This window comes from Erinaceus europaeus, chromosome 6 (genome assembly GCF_950295315.1).
Source record: "Erinaceus europaeus chromosome 6, mEriEur2.1, whole genome shotgun sequence".
Classification (NCBI taxonomy): Eukaryota; Metazoa; Chordata; class Mammalia; order Eulipotyphla; family Erinaceidae; genus Erinaceus; species Erinaceus europaeus.
Genome location: NC_080167.1, coordinates 26,084,965 through 26,109,431, shown reverse-complemented (window position 1 = coordinate 26,109,431; position 24,467 = coordinate 26,084,965). Strand labels below are relative to the sequence as shown.

The 24,467-nt window shown below is 40.2% G+C and overlaps 1 protein-coding gene across 2 annotated transcripts in view; it reads left to right on the top strand.

Annotated features, from left to right (window-relative positions):
- MTR (5-methyltetrahydrofolate-homocysteine methyltransferase) overlaps positions 1-24,467 on the top strand; it is a 77,998-nt gene that overhangs the window by 26,383 nt on the left and 27,148 nt on the right. For both annotated transcript variants that reach the window (XM_060191941.1, XM_060191942.1), the window contains exons 7-15: positions 95-154; positions 1,578-1,672; positions 3,775-3,875; positions 5,631-5,692; positions 8,133-8,200; positions 9,891-9,970; positions 14,662-14,774; positions 18,966-19,106; positions 22,469-22,654. In XM_060191941.1, the coding sequence (XP_060047924.1) occupies positions 95-154; positions 1,578-1,672; positions 3,775-3,875; positions 5,631-5,692; positions 8,133-8,200; positions 9,891-9,970; positions 14,662-14,774; positions 18,966-19,106; positions 22,469-22,654 (906 nt within the window). The remainder of the gene's footprint in view (positions 1-94; positions 155-1,577; positions 1,673-3,774; positions 3,876-5,630; positions 5,693-8,132; positions 8,201-9,890; positions 9,971-14,661; positions 14,775-18,965; positions 19,107-22,468; positions 22,655-24,467) is intronic.

Sequence of the window (24,467 nt, the reverse complement as noted above, 5' to 3'; positions counted from 1 at the left end):
AGGGAGCATTCTGATCGCCCCGTTTGACTGACTTTGGGCACTGTTTCTGTTATAAAGCTATTTTTCCTTTTTGTTTTTTTCCCTCGCTTCACAGGCGGCCTTGTTTGCACTCCAAAAACTTTTTGAAGAGGAATATGCCCCACAGCCTATTTTTGTAAGTTCGAAAATGCTTGCATGATGACTTTTTAAAATTTTAAATCGTTGTTTTGAATGTAAGAATAGTACTTGTCATAGTAGATCTGTGATGGTATCTTCTGGGAATCACCCATTTTAACTTCTGCTTATGTTCTTTCTGCCACAACCTGTAGACCCATAGAAAGTAGTTTTACCATACATATATATATATATATATATATATATATATATATATATATATATTAAAGTTGTCCAAAATGTAGGAATAGAAAGTAATTAAAGGTCTTCAACTAGATTCACTCGTTCACTAATAGCAAACAACTTGATAGGTAGGGCCTGGGAGTAAAGTACTTTGTGTAGTTTCTATAAAAAAGAAAGAAAGAAAAAAAAAAGAAAGAAAGAAAGAAAGAAGTTTTTTCCCTGGAAATGTAAAGAAAATGAATCTGTAAGTTATTGGTGGAAGACAGGCTGGTTAAATTGGTCCCCAGAAACTAAAGGCTTAGGGAGATGCTCTCTTATTAAGATCTAAGGCTTAGGGAGAGACCTGGATGGCAATTGTGAGAAACTCAATGCTGAAAACACTAGACTACCAGCTTATTAACTCTGGGCAGACCCACATGAGAATCTTAAATTGACGTGGTGAGAAACTAGAATCAAGTCCAGGGTTATTAGATTAGTTAGACGTTGACTAGCAGGAGGCCCAGATAACCTAAGGTGTCTGTGTGAAACACTTTTTCAGTAGAATTGGATGTCTGAATTTTAAAACTTTCTCCCTCCCTTCCTTCCTTCCTTCCTTCCTTCCTTCCTTCCTTCCTTCCTTCCTTCCTTCCTTCCAATAAAATTTTATTTATTTGAGTGAGAGAGATTGAGATTCAGGAGAGAGATCCAGACCACAGCATTGCTCAGCTCTGGCTTATGGTTGGGGGGTGGTGTGGGGTGTGTGTGTGTGTGGGGTGGGGTGGGGGTGTGTGTGAACCTGGGACTTTGGAGCCTCAGGTACAAAAGTCTTTTCGTATAACTATTATGATATCTCTCCCACCCTGAATTCTAAATTTTCTTTTTTTCTTTTCTTTTTTTTTTTTTAACCAGAGCACTGCTCAGCTCTGGCTTTTGGTGGTGCGGGTGATTGAACCTAGGACTTTGGATCCTCAGGCATGAGAGTCTGTTTACATAACTATTATGCTATCTACCCCCTGCCCTTATTATTATTATTATTATTGGCCATTTCTTTGATATTTTATGGGTGACTTTCCAATTCTTCCAGTCACCTTGTATTTGTGTGTTCTGACTGTTAGAAAAAGTGCTGTCTTTTGAGTTTGATTTCCATGGATCTTTTTTTCTTGTCAAAGAACAAAGAAAGTCAACTTGCCTATTCTTTATTTTGTCTTTGTGATTTTATTCTTAATTTGAGTCTGTATTGTTGATTGAGTTTATCACTTCAGATTTCAGGGACAATTGTTGATAAAAGTGGGCGGACTCTTTCTGGACAGACTGGAGAGGCTTTTGTCATCAGTGTGTCACATGCAAACCCCCTGTGGTGAGTGATCTTGTTTGACTTCATCCCTTCTTGGAGGATCTGTTATGTCACAAAATATGACCTGGGAGAATACTGTATCTATGTATTTCCACTGTATACAGTATACTTATACCATACATTGGCTTTTCTTGAAGCACTGAGTTGTCAAAAAAGTCATGACGTATTGAGCAAAAATGCACTGTGATTTTTCTGACAAATCAATACATATTTTCTAAGGCCATGAACAACCACAGCCTAATTGTCTATTTGAGAGATTCTCGGAGAATTTTTTATCTTCTAGGTTATCCAGATGGTTGCCTTTTTGTCTCTTAGTGCCTCCCTATAGTTTAGGATTATTCTTAGTAGTAATTCTTCGAGACTATTATCAGTGCTTGTATTTTTAGGGGAGTGCTTTGCAAAGTTTTTTGTTCCTTATGGAACCACCAGTAACAGTCTAACTTGAAATAAGATACCTCTATAAAGTTCAAATCTTTCCTTTTTTTTAATTTAACATTGGTTTAAGATATTATGATATCTCAGTGGTAAAACTTTATACCTTTGTATGTGTATAAATTAACATGATTGTTACATTCTGTTTTTATAAAATATTTGGACATCATGAGTGAAGTGGAATCACAGCCTAGGTAATAGCTAAAAAAGAGAGTGTCATTTTGGAGACAGACAGAAACATTCATGTTGCAGAAGATTTCAGTGGGTTAGCTTTGAACCTAGTTGAATAAAGGTGATTTGTACTGGAAAAGTAATTAATTACCTGCTTGATCCTTAGGTATATTCCTTTATCATAGTTGACATTATCATTGTCTTCTCCTCTCCTTACTTCTCCTTCTCTATTTTCTTTTCATTTTTCTTAATTAATTTTTTTTCTCTTATGGGGGATTAATGGTTTACAGTTGACAGTAAAATACAGTAGTTTGTACATGTGTAACATTTCTCAATTTTCCACATAACAGTTTAACCCCCTCTAGAACCTCCTCTGCCATCATGTTCCAGGACTTGAACTTTTCTCTCCCCTTAGTCTTTTACTTTGGTGTAATACACCAATTCCAGTTCAAGTTCTGCTTTGTGTTTTTTCCTTCTGTTTCTGACTTATCTACCTTTACATGACTCCTTCAAGCTCCATCTAAGAGGAGGTGAAGAAGGTGACTTCACCAATTTTAGTAGCTGTGTATGTAGACCAAAACTCACTCAGCCACTCATCTGTTGTTGGACACCTGGGTTGCTTCCAGGTTTTGGCTATTAGAAACTGTGCTGCTATGAACATAGGTATACACAGATCTTTTTTGTATGATTGTGTTTGGTTCCTTAGATTATATCCCCCGGAGAGGAATTGCAGGGCCATAGGGTAGGTTCACTTGTAGCCTTCTGAGGGTTCTCCAGACTGCTCTCCACAAGGCTTGGACTAATTGGCATTTCTACCAGTATTTCAGGAGGGTTCCTTTGTCTCCACAACCTCTCCAGCATTTGTTGTTGCTATATTTCCTTTTTCTATTAATCAGTCAATTAATTATTATTATCTTTCATCTATTTTGAATAGAGACTGAGAAATGGAGAAGGATTGAGGAGATAGCAAGGAAGAAAGAGAGAAACTTGAGTACTGCCTCGCCACTCCAGAAGTTTCCCCTGGGGACCTGGGGCTTGAACCAGGGTTCTTGCACATTGTACTATGTGCACTCTACCAGATGTGCCACTGCTTGTCTGTCCCCCCCCCCTTTTTCTTTCCTTTGCACCCTCAGGGCCTTACACTTGTATAATTTCATTGCTTCTAGGAATTTTATTTTATATAGAGAGATGGAGTCCTCTAGTGTTGTGACAATCCAGGATGATATTGGGACACAAATCCAGGGCTTCTGTATGGCAGGACATGTGACCTAAGAGTGAGCTATCTGCCAGCTTCCTAGCATAACTTAGTTACTTATTTTTCCAGAGTACTGCTCAGCTCTGGCTTATGGTAGTGCTAGGGATTGAACCTGGGACCTTTGGTACCTCTGGTGTGAGTCTTTTTGCATAACCATTATACTGTCTCCCTAGTCCAGTATAACTTGTTTTATGCATAAATATTGTGAATAAAAGATAATGCTCCCTACATCCTTTTATTTTTCTAGCATTGGATTAAACTGTGCTCTGGGTGCAGCTGAAATGAGACCTTTTATTGAAACAATCGGAAAATGTTCAACAGCTTATGTCCTCTGTTACCCAAATGCAGGTGCGTGTTTTAAGGTACTTATACACGGGGAAATCCAAATGCATAAACCTGGAAAGATTGGGTCAGAGGTCTTGACTGAGACTTTGCTTTGTAGGCCATGGTGTGTATTTCACATCTAATAGTAATTTTCTTTTAAGATTTTATTTATATATTAATGAGAAGGATAGGAGGAGAGACAGAAAGAACCAGACATCACTCTGGTATGTGTGCTGGGGAGCCAACTCAGGACCTCATGCTTGAGAGTCCAGTGCTTTATATACTGGGCCAACTGCTGGACCACCAGAATAGTAATTATTGAATGAAGAATTTTATTTTTTTCCCCTTTTGTTATTCTTGTTGTTTATTGTAGTAGTAGTTGTTGTTATTGCTGTCTGTTGTTGGATAGGACAGAGAGAAATGGAGAGAGATGGGAAAGACGGGGAGAGAAAGATAGACACCTGCAGACCTGCTTCACTGCCTGTGAAGTGAACCCCCTGCAGGTGGGGATCCAGGGGCTCAAACCAGGATCCTTACGCCAGTCCTTGCGCTTTGCACCATGTGCGCTTTACGCCATCACCCGGCTCCTGAATGGAGAGTTTTTTTAAGTCTAGATCATTGCTTTTTTTCTTTTCAGTTATTTATTTATTTGCCTCCAGAATTATCACTGGGGTTTGGTGCCAAACTATGAATCCCTTGCTCCTGGTGGCCATTTTCCCCCCCATTTTATTGGATAGGACAGAGAGAAATTTTGAGAAGGGTGGGGGGAGATAGAAAGGGAGAAAGATAGACACCTGCAGACCTGCTTCACTGCTCCTGAAGTGTCCCCCCTGTAGGTGGGGAGCAAGGGCTCGAACCCAGATCCTTGCATTTTGTACTATATGTGCTTAACGAGGTGCACCACTGCCCAATCCCCAATCACTGCTTTTTTGAAGACTTCAGAATTGTACAGAGCTTTGGAAAATAAGCCTGTGCTGGGTGGTGGCCCACCTGGTTGAGTGCACGTGTTATAACGTATAAGGACCTGGGTTCGAGCCCCTTCCCCACCTGCAGGGGATCGCTTCACAGGCCGTGAAGCAGGTCTTCAGGTGTTTCTCTCCCCCTCTCTGTCTTCCCCTCCTCTTCCTTCAGCTGGATTTCATCAAGAATTTCCCAGCAGGACCTCCGCAATTAAAAAAGATAATGTCATAGCAACAATAACAACAACAATAGTAACAACAAGGGCAACAAAAGGGAAAAAAAAAAATGGCCTTAGGGAGCAGTGGTTTTGTAGTGCAGGCACGCTCGCCCAGCTAGAACCCTGGAAGCAGAAAAGAAAAAAAAAAAAGATGCTGTGGAGGCCGGGCAGTAGTGCACCAGGTTAAGCACACATAATGTGAAATGCAAGGACCAGGACAAGGATCCCAGTTCGAGCCCCTGGCTCCCCACCTGAAGGGGTGGGGGGTAGCTTCACAAGTAGTAAAGTAGGTTTGCAGGCGTCTATCTTTCTTTCCCCCTTGTCTTCCCCTCCTCTCTCCATTTCTCTCTGTCCTATCCAACAACGATGACATCAATAACAACAACAATAATAACCACAACAAGGTCAACAAAAGGGAAAAAATTAGCCATCAGGAGCAGTAGATTCGTGGTGCAGACATCAAGCCCCAGCAGTAACCCTGGAGGCAAAAAAAGGAAAAAAATTTTTCTAATGTTATTTATTCTTTTAATCTAAAGCTTTTATAACTGTGTTGTCTACTTGTCAAAACAGCTCCCAATAATGGTTGAAATATGCTTTCTTAGGTCTTCCCAATACCTTCGGTGATTACGATGAAACTCCGCACATGATGGCCATGCATCTGAAGGTCAAGTATCCTATTTCATTTGGTTTTCAACAGCTAGAGAAATAAAATTCAGGTATTTAGAAATAGTGTTTCCCTCCTAAAGGAACTTGATGAATGCCCAGTGATAACCATGATGGCAATTAAAAAACTTGAGAAATAAAATAAAAGGTGTCTTTCCCTCTGGGGAAAAAAAAATAAGAAAGAAAGGAAGAAACTTGATGGATGCATAGGAAATAAAAACTTGAACTTGAATGAAGATGATAGGGAGGCAGTGGGAGAGACTAGCTGTCAACATCCTTTTCAGCAGTTGGTATTGGTGACTGATGGGAAATTCTTTAAAATGCATTTTACTGGGAGTCAGGCGGTAGCTCAGCGGGTTAAATGCACGTGGCGCAAAGCTCAAGGACCAGCAGAAGGATCCCAGTTCAAGCTTCCGGCTCCCCACCTGCAAGGGAGTTGCTTCATCGGTGGTGAAGCAGGTCTGCAGGTGTCTATCTTTCTCTCCTCTCTGTCTTCCCCTCCTCTCTCATTTCTCTCTGTCCTATCCAACAACAATAACATCAATAACAACAATAATAACCACAACAATAAAAAACAAGGGCAACAAAAGGGAATAAATAAATAAATAAAATATAAAAAAAGCATTTTATTGTAGAGATTTAATAGTGGCTTACAAGATTATAAGATCACAGGTTATAGTTTCACACTGCACCACAACCATCCCCAATGTTCTGTGACTTCCACTCTCCATGATAGCTGCACCATAGTTCTTTTAAAGTTTTAGAGACAGTTTGGTATTTTTTTTTAATTTTATTTTGCCAGTTTATGTATTTTAATTCCTTATACTCTATATATGTGTGAAAGCATCCAGAAGTTGACTTTCCTCACTCAGCTCACTAAGCATGAAGCATAATCGCCTCCAATTCCCAATTCCATTCATTTTACCCAAAGGACACAGTATCATTTTTTTTTTTTTTTGCCCCTAGGGTTATCACTAGGCCTTGGTGCCTGCACTATATATAAATCCACTGCTCCTGGCAGCCATCTCCCCCCCCCCCCCACCAATTTGTTGTTGTTGCTGTTTCTGCTATTGTTGTTGTTTGATAGAGAAATTGAGACAGGAGGGGAAGACAAGGGGGAAAGAAAGATAGACGCCTGCAAACCTACTTTACTACTTGTGAAGCTACCCCCCACCCCTTCAGGTGGGGAGCCAGGGGCTTGAACTGGGATCCTTGTCCTGGTCCTTGCATTTCACATTATGTGTGCTTAACCTGGTGCACTACTGCCCGGCCTCCACAGCATCTTTTTTTTTTTTTTTTTTTTTTTTTCCTGCTTCCAGGGTTCTAGCTGGGCTCGGTGCCTGCACTACAAAACCACTGCTCCCTAAGGCCATTTTTTTCCCATTTTGTTGCCCTTGTTGTTACTATTGCAGTTGTTATTGTTGCTATGACATCATCTTTTTTAATTGCGGAGGTCCTGCTGGGAAATTCTTGATGAAATCCAGCTGAAGGAATTGAAACTTGGCTCTTCTGCAGCTCTCGCATTGAGGGGGGGGAGGTCCTCCTACATAGTGCTGAGTGGAGTTGCTCTTTCCACCATCCTCCTCTCCCATGTACCTCCCATCTTTGAACCCCAGCTATTGGGACTATACTGTCAACTAGCTCCTACTCTCCACTATCAATCACTGAATCTCTTTAAGTTTTAGCCACTGACTTATTGATACCGTCTCCTATACTATTTCTGACTTCATACTTATGATTTCAGTACTTTCTTTTTTTATAAAATGGAAATATTGACAAGACGATAGGATAAGAGGGGTACAATTCCCACCACTAGAACTCTGTATCCCATCCTCTCCCTTGAAAGCTTTTTTATTCTGTATCCCTCTGGGAGTATGGACCCAGGATCATTATGGGGTGCAGAAGGTGGAAGGTCTGGCTTCTGTAATTGCTGTCTGTTGAGGTTCTTCTCAGTACTCTGATGCTTAGTTTCTTGATTTCTTCTCTGTCATTGTCCTTCACAAACTGGCCTGCATTTAAATCCTATTCCCACCCTGTCTGTTGTCCTATATCTATCACATGCTGTTGGAGTACTTGAAATATGGCTGCTGTAGCTGAAGAACAGGGTTTCTTTAAAACGTTTCAATTATTTTCAATTTAAAAAACTGATAATTTATGTGTTACTGGAGAGTAATGGTCCCTGTTGAGCTCATATTCAATAAATCGTGATGGCTAGATAGGTAAGTAAATATCTCATTGCACTTTAGATGGTGTGTAGGATTTTATAGTATCTGAGCTTTTCTGTGCTTTTAGCCTTCCGTCTAGGGCATGTGAAGGCTTGTGTGTAATTCTCTTTTTAGTGCAAGATTAATTATTTGGGATATGTAGATCTTCTTTCCTGTTGAGTTGCCAATGGTGAATTCTAATGAATTCTTTGAGACGCTTTATTTTGCTAACTGCAGGACTTTGCAACTGATGGCTTGGTCAATATAGTTGGTGGATGTTGTGGTACGACACCAGATCACATCAGGTAATAGTAATTTCGAAATGTTTTACCTTCGGTGTGGGTTGAGTTGTGTTTCTATCCCCTTCCAGTGTCATATGTTGAAATGTTAACCCCTGTGTTGTGTAAATATTTGAATATTAATATTCACATGTTCAAATATTAAAATCAAGAAATCAAGGTGAAATGAGGTTAAGTTAGATAGGCTGTAATTGCGCATAACAGATGTCCTTATAAGAAGAGAGATTAGGACGTAGCTCACAAAGAGGAAGGGAAGATGTAATGATTCAGCAAGAAGACAGCCTTTATTCAAGCCAAGGAGGAGCACCTTTGTGCCCTGCCAACAGCTTGATCTTGGATGCCTCGATTCCGGAATTAATTAATTAATTTTTTTTTTTTTTCCCCTCCTCCAGGGTTATTGCTGGGCTCGGTGCCTGCACCATGAATCCACCGCTCCTGGAGGCCATTTTCCCCCCCCTTTTGTTGCCCTTGTTGTAGCTTCGTTGTGGTTATTATTATTGCCCTTGTTGACGCAATTCGTTGTTGGATAGGACAGAGAGAAATGGAGAGAGGAGGGGAAGACAGAGAAGGGGAGAGAAAGATAGACACCTGCAGACCTGCTTCACCGCCTGTGAAGCGACTCCCCTGCAGGTGGGGAGCCGGGGGCTCGAACCGGGATCCTTACGCCGGTTCCTGCACTTTGCGCCACATGCGCTTAACCCACTGCGCCACTGCCCGACCCCCTAATTAATTAATTAATTAAACTTTATTTATTAATTAGAAAGATAGGAGAGAGAGAAAGAACCAGATATCACTCTGGCATATATGCTGCTGGGTCATTGAACTTAGGACCTCATGGTTCAGAGTAGTGCTTTATCCACTGCGCCACTTCCTGGACCACCTCTACTATGATGATGATGATGATGATGATGATGATGATGATGATGATGAGGCCTGATCACCCTCACATCCAAGATCCTCTGTTCCTAACATCTGCTCTCCTATTTATCTTCAACAATGAAATCTTTTTTAATTTTAAAATACTCAGTAAGGGACAAAGAAATATTCATGTGTGGATTTGGTAAAGAATGCCTGTGTGCTTAGAAAAGAGTGAACATTTGCTATTTCCCCTTGCGCAGACTAATCACACATCTCTCACTAGGTTTATGTCTCCTAGTGGTAAAGCTGGTATAGTCCAGACTGACCAGACACAAAACATTGAAATTGATATTGATAGTCCCATATTTTTATAATAATGAGAAAACTAAAAGTCTTAATTGTTGCTTCATATTGGGAACTAAGTATGTAGTTATGTGAAACTTAATTTGAGGGGGCTGGGCAGTAGTGCAGTGGGGTAAGTGCAATGGTGTGAAGCACAAGGACCGGCGTAAGGATCCGGTTCCAGCCCCTGGCTCCTCACCTGCAGGGGGGTCACTTCACAAGCGGTGAAGCAGGTCTGCAGGTATCTTTCTCTCCCTCTCTCTGTCTTCCCCTCCTCTCTTTATTTCTCTCTGTCCTATCCAACATCAATGGCAACAATGAGAAAAAAAAAAAAGGCCTCCAGGAGCAGTGGGTTTGTAGTGCAGGCACCGAGCCCCAGCAATAACCCTAGAGGCAAAAAATAAAATAAAATGAAATAAATTTAATTTGACAAGTAGAAGTTTTATTGAATTAATTTTGCCCTGAATTATTCAGCATGTTTTCTCTTTTAACCCAGGGAAATTGCTGAGGCTGTGAAAAACTATAAGCCTAGAGTTCCACCTGCCACTGTTTTTGATGGATATATGTTACTGTCTGGTAAGTCATAACGGCATGCTTTTCATAATTTCAAAAAACTCTTGTAGACTAATTTAGAATGCTTATACTTAGTAGTGATAGTGATTTGTGCCAACCAATTTTTTTTATTAGATCAAAGAATATTATTCACACATTCTTTTTGGCACTTAACATTAACTTTTTTTTTCTTTAAAGTAATTTTTTTTTTGTAGATGATCCTCTTTTTTTCTCCAACTTTATTTATTTATTGGATAGAATCAAATATCAAGAGGAAAGGAAGAGATAGTGAGGGACAGAGATACCTATAGTACTGCTTTCACTGCTCATTCAATTTCCCCCCGGCAGATGGAGGCTGGGGTTTGAACTTGGGTCCTTCTGCATTATAATATATGGGCTTTACCAGGTGTGCCCCTGGCTGGCTCCATACGTGAATTCTTGTGAAGAATCCTTGTCTTTTTTTTGGGGGGGTGGGGGGGTCAGGGGGCATGGGGCAGTGAGAAGACATCAATTTGGAGGAATTTGAAGTCTTGGGGCTTGTTCAGATTAGAGTTAGAGCTCACATGATCCTACCTCTACTGTACTGCTTTGAAAATATTCTTGGCCACACCATAAAATTTATGTTATCAGATTTGTGATTAGTATTGAAAGTTCAAAATGTGGGGGCTGGGTGATAGCACAGCGGTTTAAGCTCATGTGGTACGAAACACAAGGACAGGTGTAAGGATCCCCGTTTGAGCCCCCAGTTCCCCACCTGCAGGGAGACGCTTCTCAGGCAGTGAAGCAGGTCTCTAGGTGTCTATCTTTCTCTCCCCCTCTCTGTCTTCCCCTCCTCTCTTCATTTCTCTCTGTCCTATCCAACAACGACGAGATCAACAACACCAATAATAACTATAACAACAATAAAAAAACAAGGGCAACAAAAAGGAAAATAAACAATAATAGTAAAGAAGAAAATTGAAAATGCTAATAGTGTTTCTTTTACTTTTTGCCTCTAGGCTTATCACTGGGGCTCGGTGCCTACACTATGAATCCACTGCTCCTGGAGGCCATTTTTCCCATTTTTGTTGCCATTATTGCTCTGGTTGTTATTATTGTTATTTCTGTTATTGGTGTTGTTAGACAGGACAGAGAAATTGAGAGAGAAGGGGAAAACGGGAAAGAAAGATAGACATCTGCAGACCTGCCGCGACCCTCCTGCAGGTGAGGATCTGGGGGCTCAAACCAGGACGGGTCCTTGGGCTTCATGCCATGTGTGCATAACCCACTGTGCTGCCATCTGGCTCCCAGTCAGTGTTGTTTAATGATTACAAGCCTCTCTGCTGAAAATTTTGTTTTGCTTCTAAAAGTATGTTATGATCTTTCATTTGCCATGTGTTCAGGACTTTATAAAGAGTTGTGGTATTTAGTGATCTGTTTGCTTTCAGCACTTTGTGAGGTAGCATACCTCCCTGATTTTCAAAATCCTTTGTGATGCTCAAATAAGAAACATTAGTAAAACAAGTCACTATTAAGTATTAGAAAAAAATAACTTTCAAAAATTCCCCACAATACTTTTTATGATGTTTATTTCAATTTTATCTTTAGAGATTTTATTCACTTTATTTTTAATAAGTGAGTGATACAGAAAGAAAGATAGAGGGGGAGAGAGAGACCAGAGCACTGATCAGCTCTGGCTTATGGTGGTGCTTGGGATTGAACCCAGGACCTTAGAGCCTTTGTATTGAAAGTCTTTTGCATAACCATTGAGATGTCTTCCCCAGCCCATTATATATTTTTTAAAATATTTATTTATTTATTCTCTTTGTTGCCCTTGTTTTATTGTTGTAGTTATTGTTGTTGATGTTGTCGTTGTTGGATAGGACAGAGAGAAATGGAGAGAGGAGGGGAGGACAGAGAGGAGGAGAGAAAGACAGACACCTGCAGACCTGCTTCACCGCCTGTGAAGTGACTCCCCTGCAGGTGGGGAGCCGGGGGCTTTAACCGGGATCCTTATTCAGGTCCTTGGTGCTTTGCGCCACTTGCACTTAACCCACTGCGCTACCACCCGACTCCCCCCAGCCCATGATATTTTTAGATAAATCTCTAAACAGAAAGAAAAAGGTAGAAGCAGATTCTCAGAGATTCTGGGAATAGCACATATGAGGAATTGTGCATCCTCATAATCTAGAACTTAGCATTTGAGATATTTTTGTTCCTTATATTCTTATAAGAAGGTCAGAGTAAAGTATAAGGGATAGTGAAAGCACTGTTTACTTTTCCCAGTCAGTAGATATTGTGTAGAATTAATCTCTCAGTGAAGTTGTGTAGAAAATATTTCTTGGGGGTCAGGTGGTAGCACAATGGGTTAAGCTCACATGGCACAAAGTGCAAGGACTGACGTAAGGATCCTGGTTCGAGCCCCTGGCTCCCCACCTGTGGGAGGGGGGGGTCACTTCACAAGTGGTGAAGCAGGTTTTGCAGGTGTCTATCTTTCTCCCCCTCTGTATTCCCTCCTCTCTCCATTTCTTTCTGTTCCATCCACCAACAATAATGACATCAGTAACAGTGATAATAACCACAGCAATGATTAAAAAAAAAAAAAAAGCCAGGGCAACAAAATGGAAAAAGAACAAGGAAAATATTTCTTCAGACTGTACTTCCCCCCACACCCTTTTCCTTTTTGTTCTCCAGAAGACAATGGAATTCAAGGAAGGGAGATTTATAATTTATGACACATCCCTTACCTGGTAAAAAGTGAATTTTGCTAGAGGTATAGTAGAAGTCATTTCATTCTTAGATTTTAGAGCTATCAATTGATGTTAGCTAAGAACCAACAAGTTAAATGGTTGGCCTTTGCCACAATTGACACATGTGGAGAACCATTTAGTTAGTGTTTAAAAGAAAATTTATATGTAAGAATGAAAAAAATCCTTTTTTATTTTTTTTTTTTCTGATTTGAATTTCATGTGCTGTTTCTAAATTACTTTTTAAAAATCACCTTCAGGACCGGGGAGATAACATAATGGCTATGCAAAAAGGAGGTCTCGAAACTTTACATCAGGCTCAACCTGATGCTGTTGACTGGCTACGGAAGAAGGGCAAACGCTAGAAGAAGAAGCAGGGCAGTTTTGCAGGGTTTTTTCAGCATTTAGATGCTGACAAGTCTGCTTATTTATACTCCAAATTTTAGAGTCTGTCTCAGGAGCTAGGGCTACTCTGTGGCTACCATGGCTGGGGCTGGGGAGAGGCCTTTTGAAGATCATTACCAATGCAAAGGGATATTATCAACCCAATCTGGGAGGTAAAGACAGTGACTTGGGACAGCTTCATAACTGCCCATCTTATATTAATTTTCCTCTTTCCTCCTTCAACTAATTAAGTAATGACAACTTTTTTTATTGCTATTTTTTAAATATTTATTTCCCCTTTTGTTGCCCTTGTTGTATATTGTTATAGTTATTATTGTTGTTGTTATTGATGCCATTGTTGTTGGATAGGACAGAGAGAAATGGAGAGAGGAGTGGAAGACAGAGAGGGGGAGAGAAAGATAGACACCTGCAGACCTGCTTCACCGCCTGTGAAGTGACTCCCCTGCAGGTTGGGAGCCAGGTGCTCGAACGAACTGGGATCCTTAGGCCGGTCCTTGAGCTTTGTGCCGCGTGTGCTTAACCTGCTGCGCTACCGTCTGATTCCCGTAATGACAACTTTTATGATTGCTAGTGTTAATTTTATGCTTAGCAATGCTACCAAGTCACCTTTTTACATTATAATAACGTTATAAGGGAGGCACTCTTACTATCTGCTTTCTAAGCTTGGAGGCTATGAGGGAAGTCACTTTTCTGGTTTTTCACTGAGCTGAATTGAAGAGCTTTGAACTTGAGACTGGCTGTCTCCAGAGCCCTTTGTAATCATGTAGCAGGACTCCTCATTATACCTTAAATGTAATTAGTAGAACAAAAACAGTTAAAGTCCTTTCCTGTGGTGATACTTTATACTACATGTTACTTTTTTCTCTTTAGCCTGCTGCGCTGCACTCGACTCCTCCCTTTTGTAAATTCTAATGAACCTCTCTAGTAGTAGAGTATAATGTATACTCTGAGTATAATGTATCCATATTATTACATGTGTCCGTAAATTGACCTATAACTGGAGATATTATCACCCTTCAGCGAATAAGAAGTGCAAAAAAAAAAGTCCAAGTGACTTGTGCAAAGTTGGTACCCAATAGTGGACCTATCATGGGGACTCCTGTCTCCCAGGGATCTGCCTGGGTCCTTCCTGTGATCCCACGTGGTCTTGCTTTTAAGGGTTGAAAACTCTGAACACAGTAGTGCAACTATTAAGAAAGCTTGCTTCTTCTCACTCCCAGTTGATGTCTGAGTGGGTAGCTGTTACACTGATTTTTGCCTCACTCTTAGTCAAATAGGAATATAATAGTAAATTGTCCTTGTTTCACAGAGCTGGTATGATTCAGACTTTTAGAGAAATTTGCAGTTTACAACTCTAAAATTTTTCTCCCTTTCTCCCTTTCATATTTAACTACAACAAATAACTTTCTTTTGTTTTAATCTGTATTCCTGTGGGAGGGAGAAAGCACACTTGGTCTTGTTTTCACATTGACTCAACTATCTAGATAGATGGACTACAGTAGAGAAACTTCTTCATAAAAATATTTCTTTTTGTCTATCTCACATCATCATCATATGAATTTTCCAACTTTTTCTCCTTTTAAGGTCTGGAGCCCTTCCGGATTGGACCATACACTAACTTTGTTAACATTGGAGAACGCTGTAATGTAGCAGGATCCAGGAAGTTCGCTAAACTCATTATGGCTGGAAACTATGAAGTGAGCATCTGAATAAGACCCTTGTAACATATCCTATGCTTTGGCTAGACAGCATGTAGATGATGAAACACTTCTTTGATAGTGTCATTAACAGAACTTGTGGAAGTGTGAAAACAATGGTAAACTATACAGTTTACCATTGTTCTCGAGCAGGCTGGACTGGTAGGAAGATGAGTTCCAAAAAAATCAGAGCTGCTACTGTTAATATCTGTTAAAAAATAAATAAATAAAAAGCACTGTGTTTGGGGTCTGAAATAGGATGAGTTAGGGAGTGGGGACCCAGGTTCTAGCTGTTTATGTTAATTGTGAAGTGTTTAAACATTTGGGAAAATTTTTCACTTTGTTATTTGATCTAGGTCTTAATAATGATTTCTCTCTCTCTCTCTCTTTCTCTCCCTCTCTTTAAGATTTTAGTTATTTATTAATGAGAAAGATAGGAGGATAGAGAGAAAGAACCAGACACCACTCTGGTACATGTGCTGCCAGGAATTGAGCTCAGCACCTCATGCTTGAGAATCCAGTGTTTTATCCACTATGCCACCTCCCGGATCACATAATGGTTTTTCTTTTTAAGATTCATTTATTTATTTACTTACAGGAGAGTGAGAGAGTGGAAGAAGTATCAGAGCACTGTTTAGCTTTGCTACTAGGAATTAAACTTATAGCAAGTTTTGTACTTAATAGGCTGAGTTGCATGGTTTTTTTAAAAGATTTTATTTATTTATTTTTTTAATGTATCCTTTTTAAAAGAAATAATTTAGGCCCACTACTAAGCTTTGTTTTTAAAAGTATTTTATTTATTTTTAAGAGAGATGAAGAGAGAGAAAGACACACAGAGAAGTACTGTACAGCTCTGGCTTATGATGGTGTGGGATTTGAACTTGGTCATGAAAGTCTCTTTGCATAACCATTATGCTACCTATCCCCACCCCCCCCCTTTTTTTTTTTTAAGATTTTATAATCTTTAGGCAATAGATCTTCCAGAAATAAGTATTAAAACAGATCTAATTTTGTTCACAGAAGGACCCCATTTATCATTCTTTATGAACTTGTTAATTACAACTTCTTGACATCCCTGAGAGGTATTCCCTCTCTGGGTACATTATAAGGGCCTGGTTGCTTGGTTACCTGGTTCCTGACAGCTCTGATAATTTCTTAACCATTCATTCTTGCTAATGCACAGTGCTGCCAGGTGCTGCTATCATGTTCTTTCTCTGAAGCGTTCACAGGGTGACTTTCTGCATATAGTATAACAATTCACATTCTTTAGGTTGTCATTCACTTAGGTAACAAAGTGTCTCTTAATCTGTCAGAACATTCCAGGAGGATGTTCATTCCAGCTTCTGCCTCTGTGACCTTGTTCATGTTCATTTCTTTTGAAAATTCTTTTTTTTAATAAATTTTTCAAATATTTATTTATTTTCCCTTTTGTTGCCCTTGTTGTTTCTTTTATTGTTGTTGTAGTTATTGTTGTTAAGACAGAGAGAAATGGAGAGAGGAGGGGAAGACAGAGAGGGGGAGAGAAAGATAGACACCTGCAGACCTGCTTCACTGCTTGTGAAGTGACCCCCCTGAAGGTGGGGAGCCGGGGACTCAAACCGGGATCCTTATGCCAGTCCTTGTGCTTCGCACCACATGCACTTAACCCACTACGCTGCACTCGACTCCTCTCTTTTGGAAATTCTAATGAACCTCCATAGTAGAGTGTTCTTTGGTTGACAGTGTTTATTTTACCGTTTTGGTGCTTGTGACAACCTATAGTGTCCTTTACAACTCTCAGATAGAAGTATCTGATACTGAGAGCACGGGAATCTTTGGAAAGAAGCAGACAGGCAAGAGTAATAATAATTATTACAGGATTTTACCATGCCAGTTGGTGTGCTAAACTTTGCATCATTGCTCATATAACCTTCACAGAATTAAGAGCTTGGTGATGTTACTATATTACCTTCACTTTACAGAACATAGTTAATAAATTGGACCCAGTGAAGTTAAAGTACTTGCTTGTTGCTGGGTAACACATACGTGATAGATCTCAGGCCACCAAACCTCTGCCTTTAACCATTCTCTCTCTCTTTAGAGGACTGGCAGTAGAAGCAGGTAGGGGACAGGGAGGAGTGGCGTCAATATTTGAGCCAAGTTTTTCATGAGTTTTTGACCTTTTATGACTCTGGTTGGATGGCTAGAGCACTTAGCCACTAAGAAATCCCAGTCGTGTCTTTTTGCTCAGTTTGCTCATCTTTAAATGATTTATATCATTTCTCATAGACCCTTTGGGAAGGTTGGATCCTCAAGCTGTTATCCTTTATCTCTTATTGAATAGGTTAGTTTCTGTCAATCCTTATTTCTTCATTCTCTAAGCTAAGTGGAGGAGTTTACCTGAGTATGTTGTATCCATTAGGTGTAGGTGTGATTTTGAGAGGAAGAGAAGGCAGAACCATAGAAAAACAGGCTTCACTCTGGCACATGTGCGCTGGGGATTGAACTTGAGATCTTATGCTCAAGAGTCCAGTGATTTATCACTGCACTGCTTCCTTGGCTGCTTAGCTCATATTTCCTTTCCTTTAATTCCTATAAATAGCCTGCAATGAATGTTTTACATGGTTTGGTAAACACTGAGATGTTCTATCAGTTTTGGTTAGTACTCTTAGGACTTTTCTTGGACAAAATGGGACGTGAGATGGGCCTTTTAAAAAAAATTTTATTTATTTATTTATTTTTGCCTCCATGTGTTATTGCTGGGACTTGGTGCCTGCACTACGAATCCACTGCTCCTAGAGGCCATCCATTTCCTCCATTTTGTTGTCCTTGTTGTTGCGCTTGTTGTAGTTGCTATTGTTATTGTTGTTGTAGCTGTTGTTGTTGTTGGATAGGACAGAGAGAAATCGAGCGAGATGGGGAAGACAGGAGAAGAGAGTGATAGACATCTGCAGACCTACTTCACCTCTTGTGAAGTGACCCCCCCTGGAGGTGGGGAGCTGGGGACTTGAACCAGCATCCTTATGCTGGTCCTTGCACTTTGAACCATGTGCGCTTGACCCACTGCGCAACCACCCAGCCCCCCGAGATGGGCCATTTAAAAAAATTATTGGGAGTTGGGCCGTAGCGCAGTGGGTTAAGTGCACGTGGTGCAAAGTGCAAGGATCGGAGTAAGGATCCCGGTTCAAGCCCCCCGGTTCCCCACCTGCAGGGGAGTTACTTCACAGGCAGTGAAGCAGGACTGCAGGTGTCTATCTTTTTCTCCCCCTCTCTTGTCTTCCTCATCTCTCTCTGTCCTATCTAATAACAACATCAATAACAATAATAATAACTACAACAACAATTAAAAAAAACAAGGGCAACAAAAGAGAAAATAAATAAGTATAAAAAATTATTTATGGTGTATTACACCAAAGTAAAAGACTCTAGGGTGGGTGGGGGAGTTCAGGTCCTGTAACAGAATGGCAGAGTTCCTAGTGGGGGTTGTATTGTGTGGAAAACTGAGAAATGTTATGTATGTACAAACGATTGTATTTACTGTTGACTGTAAATCATCAATCCCCCAATAAAGAAATTAAAAAATGGAATAAAAATATTATTTATTTATTTTTAATGAAAGAGAGACAGAGAGATGAGGATAGACACCAGAACACTGTTTAGTTCTGGCCTATGGTGGTGCTGGGGACTGAATCTGGGACGTCAGAGCCTCAGACATGAATGGCTTTTACATTACCATTATGCTGTCTCCCCAGGCCCTGTAATGGTTCTTAAAATAGTAGTAATAATAATAATAATAATAAAAAGGATGAGTGTTATGTTTTAAGCAGAAGAAACAGTATCATCTGTGACACAGATGGAAATAAAAAAACTGGCTAGGTCAAGGGTACCAACTGAGAAGTGAGAAGTTCAATTAGGTGAACAGATGGGGGCCAGGCCACAGAAAGCCTTGAATACCAGATTATGCAGTTTAGCGTCTTAACAGAGGAAAACAGCCTTGATAGATGCTGTATAGTAAAGGCATATCAAAGAAGAAATACTTAGAAGTTAATCTGTGATGACTGATTAGAAGACAGTAGGCCTAGAGTCAGGGAGGCTAACTAGTATTAGTATATTCTAATGTAATTTGAAAGGACAGCTAAGGTACTAGAGGATTACTTTTGTTAGCCTTCTTTGAGTCACCCTCTCCTAATACTTTCTCTTGCCTTTCCTCAGGAAGCACTGAGTGTTGCTAAGGTGCAGGTGGAAATGGGAGCCCAAGTACTGGATATCAACATGGATGATGGCATGCTAGATGGCCCAAGTGCTATGACCAGATTTTGCAACTTCATTGCTTCCGAGCCTGACATTGCCAAGGTTGTAAAACTTTCTCAGTTGATCTTTCTCAGTTTTGACCTGTGATCTAACACTGGTTTTCTGTCTGTGTTGAAGCATAATGGTTTCTGATTGTGTGTGTGTGTGTGTGTGTGTGTGTGTGTGTGTGTGTGTGTGTGTGTGTGTGTGTGTTTTCCTTAATGGAAGCCTTTACATATAAACCAGACTTAAGATGTGATTTCATCTTAACTTACTTCCAAAGCTTCTGGAATTAGAATGTTCATGAGAATTCATTTGGGTTTCCTCTAATGCTTGGGTACATTAAGAACCTACCCTTTATGTCTCTGAAGGATGTACTTATCTCTTCTGCATACCAAATCATTCTTTCCATTTCTACCATATTCAAGAGAGCTCAGTTAAGCCTTCCTTAGTGCAGAAGAAGAGATGCTTTTAAATATATCAGAGTAAGACAAAATCACAAACCAGTATTTAACCAAGTATTGTGTCAGTCTATGTTTTCCCTTAATAAAGCTAAAAAAATTTTTTTTAAATTAGATGAATTCTAAAAACAATTACACTTCATCTTGGTACCAATGAATTCGCAATGGAGAACAATTTTTTTTTTTTTTACTTTTATTTATAAAAAGGAAACATTGACAAAACCCATAGGATAAGAGGGGTACAACTCCACACAATTCCCACCACCAGAACTCCATATCCCATCCCCTCCCGATAGCTTTCCTATTCTTTATCCTTCTGGGAGTATGGACCCAGGGACATTTTAGGGTGCAGAAGGTGGAAGGTCTGGCTTCTGTAATTACTTTCCTGCTGAACATGGGCATTGGCAGATCGACCTGATCCATTCTCCCAGCCTGTCTCTCTCATGTAGAATGATTTTTTTTTAAAGAAATGGTCTTATAACGTTAACAGCCCACCCCCCACTGTTCAACAAATATTTAAGTTAGAAATCCTGTGGCAAGCAGTGATTTACATTATTGTATCATTTATTTATGACGTACAACTTCTCACTTAGAAAGTCCTGCTCCTCCGCTTCCCCAGAGACCCACCCTACTAGGGAAAGAGAGAGGCAGACTGGGAATATGGACCGACCAGTCAATGCCCATGTTCAGCGGGGAAGCAATTACAGAAGCCAGACCTTCTACCTTCTGCAACCCACAATGACCCTGGGTCCATGCTCCCAGAGGGATAGAGAATGGGAAAGCTATCAGGGGAGGGGGTGGGTTATGGAGATTGGGTGGTGGGAATTGTGTGGAGTTGTACCCCTCCTACCTTATGGTTTTGTTAATTAATCCTTTCTTAAATAAAAAAATTAAATTAAATTAAAAAAAAGAAAGTCCTGCTCCTCTAGGAGTAAATATTTTGAGACCTCAAGGTCTAAAGAGACTAGATTAGTTGTCCAAATTAGTAAGAATTAGAAGTCATTTATAAATTGAGTTGTTTGAGTTAAAAAAACAAAACAACAACAAAAAAACTTACCTGATAGTCCCAAGCAAGTTGATTAACTACTACTGGCCCAAGTTTTCTTAAGGTGGCAGTAATCATACCTGCTTTGTCTGATTTCTAAACTGAAAAGAGAAAAGTACCTTTTTCACCATGAAAGGCCAGTAACATTTAAAATATTATTACATAGTGCTTTGATTGCTACAATGATTTTCATTATCTCTTCCGACTTGGACCCAATCCTGAAGTTTGAAGTCAAAATTTGAGTCATTGAAGTACAGCTTAAAAATATCTACCCACCATGTTTTTTTTTTTTTTTTTTTTTTTTTTTTTTCCACCAGCAGGTCTGGGATACCAAACTGCCCATAAGTGCTTGGTATTGTCATTGCATTTGACCCTTTTCCTAGCAAACCTCTTAACTACTAGCATGCTAAGAAGGAAGTCAGTGGATGCATTGCTCTGGTGTTCTCCTCTGGAAGACATGGCTTGAAGAGCAGATTATCCTGAGAACCTTTCTGTGAATTCTTCTTTGCTGTGCTCCCTGTGCCATAGATTGGGTTGATGCCCATACTTTCATGGCGGTCTGCCTCTCTGGACCCTAGCATTTACCACACTTTATGCTATAATTTGTTTAATCATTTAAAGTATTAAACTTTCTCCAAACATGATAACTTTATAAGTTCAGTGAGACAAGGAATCTAGCTTTCCTTATTCATCGTCCCTGAGTCTATATGATGGTCACTTAGTGGTTCACTGGATGAATTAAATAATTCATAGAGCCTAGATGAGCTGCCCTATTTTTACTTATTTGCATTAAGTGAAGTTTTTCCTCAAAGTTTTTTTCTTTCACCCTTCCTGGAACAGAAGAAAGAGTACATGGAAAATAATTTTTAAATATTTTTTTGTATCATCTTTACTTATTTATTGAATAGTCAGAAATCGAGAGGGAAGGGGGTGATACAGAGACAGAGAGACACCTACAGCCCTGCTTCACCACTTGCAAAGCTTTCCCCTGCAGGTGGGGACTAGGGGCTCAAACTCGGGTCCTTGCACATTGTAACATGTGCACTCAACCAGGTGTGCCATCACCTGGCCCCGAAATTATTTTTTAAAAACAAGCCTTTTATTCTTTCTCTTTTCCTGCTTCTCCTTCTCCTCCTATTATTATTATTATTGCCACTACCAAGGTTATCACTCCTGACAGTCTTTTTAAATATTTTATTTGATAGGACAGGGAGCAATTGAGATGGGAAAGGGAGATAGGGAGAAAGAGAGAGATCTGCAGCACTGCTTCACCACTTAACGTGAGGATTGAATTTCACTTCAAGTGACGATTGAATTTGAATAACCTTGATTGGAAGGTGGTTATTAAGAACAAGAAGCTAAGCATTAATTTCAGTGCCAGACCAGGAATGTCTGACTCCTGCTTAAGGTATTTGCTGCAGGCCTGAGGCACTTGAAAGTATAAACTAGTAATGGAGTCAGCACGTACACCTCACTGGTTCAGATCTGACGTTTGGCTATGATCTTCCAGTTCTGTGTATTCCCAGCTCATGTATGGAGTTACTTTAAAGACTGAGATTGCTTCAAGTATTTTAAGCTTCAAGGACAGGATTATTAAAATCCTATCTTTCTCTAAACTGTTTTAATTTATTTATTTATTGGAGACAGCCAGCAATCTATAGGGAAAGGGGAGATAGAGAGACACCTGCAACACTGCTTCCCCACTTGCAAAGCTTTCCCCCTGGGTCCTTGAACATTGTAACGTGCGCTGAACCAGGTGCGCCACCACTGGCCCCTTAAAATCCCATCTCTATCAAACTATTATTAGTTCATCGTTTCAAAAAAAAAGAGAGAGAGAGGGAGAATATTTGGTAGCCTGTGGAAGGGAATGTGTGACGTCTTGTAACCTGTCTGCTGCTGTCTTGTTATTCTGATCTCAGGTGCCCTTATGCATCGACTCTTCCAATTTTGCTGTGATTGAAGCTGGCTTAAAGTGCTGCCAAGGGAAGTGCATTGTCAATAGCATTAGTCTGAAAGAGGGAGAAGATGACTTTTTGGAGAAGGCCGGAAAGATTAAAAAGTTTGGAGCTGCCGTAGTGGTCATGGCTTTTGATGAAGAAGGGCAGGTAAGTGATGTCATTTGATCCGGCTCTGATGTGTTACACAGAACAGACAGATCAGAACGGGAGTCTCCATAGCAAAACACATCCACCCTTACCTAGCTTCATATATACATTGCATTTAACTCAATAAATTCTACTATTTATTTATTGGATAGAGACAGGAGGGGGAAATAGCAAGGAAACGAGAAAGACATTTTCAGCACCACTTCACTATTCGTAAAGCTTTCCCCCTGCAGGTGAGGACCTGGTTTTGAATCCTTGCACAATGTAATGTGTGTGTTTAACCAAGTGCACCAATTTGGATACTTTTAAAATTAAAAAAAAAAAAAATTTTTTTTTCCTTATTAACCAGAGCTCAGCTCTGGCATATTGTAGTGTAAGGGATTGAACCTGGGACTCTGGAATCTCGGGCATGAGTCTTTTTGTATAGCCACTATGCTATCTCTCCTACCCTATATGCTTTTGGAATCTAATAAAGTTAAAGCCTCATTGTCTGCATATGCAGAGATGAAGTATACATCAGATCTAAATGTAAAAATTAAATTCAAAAGACTATATGGCAGGGTGGTATACCCGGTTGAGAACACACATTACAGTGTCCAGGTACCCAAGTTCAAACCCCTGAGCCTGCCCCACCTGCAGGGTAAAACTTCCTAAGTGGTGAAGCAATGTTGTAGAGATCTCTTTTCCTCTCTCTCTCCTCTTCTCTCCATTTTTGTATGTCTCTATCTAATAATAAACAAACAAACAAACAAGTAAATACATAAATAAGGGAATGGAATGTTTTGTGCTTTGCATATCTGTGATGCTTCACCAAGAGTACAAAGCAGAAACACCCCCACAGGGAAGTGTTGTCTCTGTCTCTTTCTTTTCCTCCCACTTTTTTTTTTTAATACTTTAATTAGAGATACAGCGATCGAGCACTGCTGAGCGCTGGCTTAAGGTAGCACTGGGGATTGAACCGGAGATCCCAGAGCCTCAGGCATGAGAGTCTTTTGCATAAGCATTATGCTATCTCCCCAGCCCCCACCCTTTCTATTTTTATATATATATTATTTATTTTCCCTTTTGTTGCCCTTGTTTTTTTTTTATTATTGTTGTTATTGATGTCGTTGTTGTTGGATAGGACAGAGAGAAATGGAGAGGGGGGAAGGCAGAGAGGGGGAGAGAAAGATAGACACCTGCAGACCTGCTTCACCGCCTGTGAAGCGACTCCCTGCAGGTGGGGAGCTGGGGGCTCCAACCAGGATCCTTAAGCCAGTCCTTGCGCTTAACCTGCTGTGCTACCACCCAACTCCCACCCTTTCTTTCTTTTAATTTTTTTTAAAGAAACATTTAAAAAAATGTTTATTCTCTGGGAGTCCGGTGGTAGCACAGCGGTTAAGTGCAGGCGGAGCAAAGCACAAGGGCCATCTCAAGGATCCCGGTTCGAGCCCCTGGCTCCCCACTTGTAGGGGAGTCGCTTCACAGGCGGTGAAGCAGGTCTGCAGGTGTCTATCTTTCTCTCCCCCGCTCTGTCTTCCCCATCTCTCTCCATTTCTCTCTGTCCTATCTTAACAACGACGACATCAATAACAACAATAATAACTATAACAACAATAAAAATACAACAAGGGCAACAAAAGGGAAAAAAATTAAAAAAAAAGTTGATTCCCTTTTGTTGCCCTTGTTGTTTTATTGTTGTAGTTATTATTGATGTCGTCATTGTTGGATAGGACAGAGAGAAATGGAGAGAGGAGGGGAAGACAGGGAGAGAAAGATAGACACCTGCAGACCTGCTTCACCCCTTTTGAAGTGACTCCCCTGCAGGTGGGGA